Source organism: Poecile atricapillus, chromosome 1 (genome assembly GCF_030490865.1).
Source record: "Poecile atricapillus isolate bPoeAtr1 chromosome 1, bPoeAtr1.hap1, whole genome shotgun sequence".
In the NCBI taxonomy this organism is placed as follows: domain Eukaryota; kingdom Metazoa; phylum Chordata; class Aves; order Passeriformes; family Paridae; genus Poecile; species Poecile atricapillus.
In genome coordinates this window covers 178500836-178505122 of record NC_081249.1, presented here as the reverse complement: position 1 = coordinate 178505122, position 4287 = coordinate 178500836, and the positions used below count along the sequence as shown (strand labels likewise).

General features: G+C 61.5%; 1 protein-coding gene across 2 annotated transcripts; it reads right to left on the bottom strand.

Annotated features, from left to right (window-relative positions):
* Positions 1-310: 310 nt before the first annotated feature.
* BMP4 (bone morphogenetic protein 4) lies at positions 311-3658 on the bottom strand. Of its 2 annotated transcripts, none has more exons than XM_058828485.1 (3): positions 3491-3624; positions 2379-2755; positions 311-1378 (listed from the first exon to the last, which is right to left on the bottom strand). In XM_058828485.1, the coding sequence occupies exons 2-3, from the start codon at positions 2746-2748 to the stop codon at positions 537-539; spliced, it is 1212 nt and encodes a 403-aa protein (XP_058684468.1). In that variant the 5' UTR covers positions 2749-2755; positions 3491-3624; the 3' UTR covers positions 311-536. The 2 variants fall into 2 exon arrangements, with proteins under 2 accessions (XP_058684468.1, XP_058684459.1); XM_058828476.1 differs by having other exon boundaries at positions 324-1378; positions 3495-3658.
* Positions 3659-4287: the final 629 nt, after the last annotated feature.

Genomic DNA, 4287 nt, shown 5'->3' with positions numbered 1-4287 from the left:
TTGGTGGGTTGCTTTGGAAAGGCTTGGGCCAGGTTAGCAAGGTCGGCTCTATTCCCAGCGGCTCTTAAATCTCCAGGGACCCTCATCTCCCACGTGGCACAGCCCCAGCACCAGGGGATCCGCGGTACCTCGGCGAGAAATAGAAAGACTAAAATTTGCAAAGCCTTTAAGTGAAAAAAAGGGTAGGGAGGGAAAGGAGTGGAGAAGGAGGGAGGGGGGGGTAAGAAGATAAGGAGACAAAATAAACTCTCGGCTGCACTCCCAGCCAGCACAGCCTCAGCAGCACCCTGAGAGGCGAGACACAAAATGCATTTACCTTTAAAATAATGACTCATTTTATTTTTTTCTTTTAATATGTAGTTATAAATATATTTTGTCAAAATATATGATCATTATTGTCAAAAACATTTGCACATAAAGTCATAAATAAGGTCAAGGTGAACGTTTAGTTTAGAGAAGAGTCCAGCTATAGCAAGCAGTTCTGGGGTGGGACGGGAGGGAGAGAGAAGGGGAGGAGAGGGCGGCGGGGAAGGGGGTCAGCGGCACCCGCACCCCTCCACCACCATCTCCTGGTAGTTTTTCAGGACCACCTTGTCATACTCATCCAGGTAGAGCATGGAGATGGCGCTGAGCTCCGTGGGCACGCAGCAGGCCTTGGGAATGCTGGAGTTCACGGAGTTCACCAGCGTCTGCACGATGGCGTGGTTCGTGGAGTTGAGGTGGTCGGCCAGAGGGAAGGGGCAGTCCCCGTGGCAGTAAAACGCCTGGTACCCCGGGGGAGCCACGATCCAGTCGTTCCAGCCCACGTCGCTGAAATCCACATAGAGGGCATGGCGGCGGCAGTTTTTTTTGTTCTTGCGGGAACGCTGGTGCTTGGGGCTCCGGCGAGCTCTGCGGGTCAGCGCGTGGCCTCGCCCGTCGTGCCCAAAAGTGACCAGGAGCGGCCTGAGCTGCGCCCAGTCCCCGCGCCCTTGAGGTAAAGATCGGCTAATCCTGACGTGTTTGCCCTGATGAGTCTGTGCGTGGTGGAGGTGGGTGACCTCGATCACCAGCCCGTGGTTCGGCTGCTTGTCCTTGGTCCACCGGATCACGGCCGGGCTCACATCAAAGGTCTCCCAGCGCGTCACGTTGTGGTGCACCAGCCGCGTGTCCAGCAGGCGCGTAATGGCCTGGGCGCGCTCCGACAGCGGCTTCATCACTTCGTAAATGTTTATCCGGTGGAAGCCCCTCTCCCACGCCGCGCTCGGCTCCTCCACCTGCTCCCGGTACAGCCGCAGCTCCGCCGAGGAGATCACCTCGTTGTCCGGCACGCTGCTGAGGTTGAAGACGAAGCGGATCCGGGGCGCCTCGCTGGGACCCGGGACGCTCTCCAGGTGCTCTGGAGGAGAGCAGGGAAGGGGGGGAAGTGGTAAGACAAGCAAACGAGAGCACTTCAGCCTCGGGGCAGCCAGCCACGGCCCCCCGGCACGGCCACAGCTCACACCCACGCTTCACCTGCCCGGCAGCCACCGGCTCCTCTCCGCTCCCCCGCGCATCCCTCCCGGCCGCACCGGGAGCGGCTCCTGCCCCGGCACCGCTCCTGCCCCGGCACCGCTGGCTCACCCGCACCTCGAGCAGTTCACCCCTTCCCATCTCGCCTCCCCGTCCAGGGAAACTTTTCCCCTTTAGCTTTTTCCCCCTTTTTGCTTTTCCTCCCCCAGTCTCTCCAAAATCATCTCCCCGGCGAGATGCGGCGCCACGGAGCACAGAGGTGCTTTGTTACGGGGGGCAGGGGGAGAAAGAGAAGCGAATTCCAACGCAGTAATGATGCGGCTGGATTAATAATTCAGATTTACTTTGGAAAAGAAACATCCGCTAGGAAACATTTGGATCAGATTACAAGGGTCTATTGAATAAACCTTATAAACACACAGCTGTAAGTATTAAATTCGAGTCGGGGTTTGGGGGGATTTTTTTTCTTTTTTTTTTTTTCTTAAGAGTAAAAAGCAGGCAGCAATTGCTTTGATAGTTCAAAAGAAACACTCCAGGGGCGAGATCCCGCCCTCGCTTTACTCCCGCATCCGATCCAGAGCCATTAAATCCACGCGAGCCCAGGGAGTGACCCCGAGGCAGAGGCACCGAAGGAAACTCACTGTTGTCAACAGAAGCAAAAGCACTTCAAAATATGGTCAAGCTCGGGTTAAGCACAGGATGCTGGAAAAAATACCGAGCAGCACGCCTGTCACCCACACACGGCAGGCTGGGGGGGAGGAGGTGGTTTTCCTCACATAAATTTAGGGCCGGGCACGTCCCGCTTGTAAAGGCATTTGTGAGCTTCCAAACTCAAGGAAATCCCGATCGCTACCGGGGCTGGGAATTTACCGCCTCCCATCACTGACCTTCATGGTGGAAACTCCTCACGGTGTTTGCCCGGCTGGTCGATCGCTCAGGGTACTGCAGGCTAATTTCCTGGAGGCTTTCCTCCTCTTCTCCGGATTGGAGTCGATAGAGATCCAGCATGTAACTAGGAATGACGGCTGACTTGCTGGGCTGAGGCCGCCTTCGGAGCCCAAACATCTGCAGCAGAGTTGTTTCGAAACCCCGCAAGAGTTCATGGCTTTGGGCAGAGCGGCGTCCGGATCCGGCTTGTCCCTGAAGCTCTGCCACTTTCTTCCTGCCGGTCTCAGGGATTAGGCTAGCATGGTTAGTACCTCCTAGAAGGACTTGGCATAGTAGGATGACCATCAGCATTCGGTTACCAGGAATCATGGTGTCTCTGGGGTGTAAAAAATGCGACAACAAACAAGAAGGAAAGTCAGGATGAGAAGCGAAAACCCCCTCCTCTTCCGAATAAACTTAAAAATAATATTAATAGTAGTAATAATAGTACTAATAAATGTCAAAAGGACACGGGGAGCAGCCCCCACTCGAGCGGCAGCCGGCGCGCCCCGGCGGGCAGGGACCGGCCGCCGTCGCCGGGATGTCCGCAGCCCCGCAGCCCCACGGGCAGGAGGGTTCCCGGCACATCCCGGCCCCGCTGCCCCCTCGGGCAGGAGGGTTCCCGGCGCATCCCGGCCCCGCTGCCCCCTCGGGCAGGAGGGTTCCCGGCGCATCCCGGCCCCGCTGCCCCCTCGGGCAGGAGGGTTCCCGGCGCATCCCGGCCCCGCTGCCCCCTCGGGCAGGAGGGTTCCCGGCGCATCCCGGCCCCGCTGCCCCCTCGGGCAGGAGGGTTCCCGGCACATCCCGGCCCCGCTGCCCCGCCGGGACGGGACGGGAGCGGGACCGGCGGCGCCCGGCGGGGAGGGAAGGGGCGCGCGGCTCGGCGCGCTCTGCAGCCGCCGGTTCGAATCCCGCCGCGGGACCCCGGGAGGGAAAACCAGGATAAGAACAACATAAAGTTTTTCTTTTAAAAAAAAAAAAATAAAAATAAAAATATTGAAAATAAAATAAAGCCCTGCGATGAAAACAAGAAGCGAAGAGCAAGGCGGAGGAAGAAGAGGGCTGTACTCACTGACAGCAAGCAAGGCATATCAGCACAGTCCATGATTCTGGAGAGCCAGCCCGGACCCAGCGCGCCGAAAGCCCCGGGGCAGCGGCTGCCGAGCGCCTCCCGCGATCGCCGCCCGGCGCAGTGCGGCCGCCGCCGCCGCCGGCCCCGGTTTTCTGCCGGCCCCGCAGTCACGTGGAGCCGCGCTCGCCGCCAGCCCGGCCCGGCCCGGCCCGGCCCGCCGCCCCCGGCCCGCCCCCGGCCCGGCCCGGCCCCGCGGGGGACGGCCCTGCCCGCCCCGCCGCCCGCGCCCGGGGAGCGGGGGGAGCGCGGGGACCCCCGGCGGAGCGGCCGCGCTCGGAGCCGCGGGGCGCGGGACGGGGTGGGCGCGGTGCCCCCGGGATCCCCCCCGTGCCGTACTCAGGTGCATCCCCGGGGGACCCTCCCGCCCCGCCCTGTCCCCGCACGGCCGGGGCGGGGTCCCCGGGGAGGTCGCGGCACCGCGGGGCTCCCCGAGGGACCGGGCTGCCGAGGGAGATTCGGGACGGGAAACTCGGGAAGCGGCTGTCCCCAGACGAGAAGGGAGGGAGAGCTTGGGAACGAGAAGCAGCTGCCCGGGGAAAGGCACGGCGGCAGAGCGCGGGTTTCTCCTGTGCTCCCACCCGCCAGCCCCGAGGCTCCCCCACCGGGTTGGGAGCACCGGGGCTTATCCCCAGTGCCTGCCCTGGATTCCCTCTCGTCCTCCAGATTTTCTCATCCTTGTCCCTGGCTGCCTGAATAGCCCTCTCCCCCTTCCCACCCGGCCGGGTTCCCGGACCCCC

Coding starts and splice junctions, on each gene's coding strand:
- BMP4 (XM_058828476.1), bottom strand. CDS start 3,523: ATGGACTGTGCTGATATGCCTTGCTTGCT. Junction 2,756..3,494: donor GCTGATATGCCTTGCTTGCT/GTCAGTGAGTAC, acceptor TTTACACCCCAG/AGACACCATGATTCCTGGTA. Junction 1,379..2,378: donor GAGGAGTTTCCACCATGAAG/GTCAGTGATGGG, acceptor GCTCTCCTCCAG/AGCACCTGGAGAGCGTCCCG.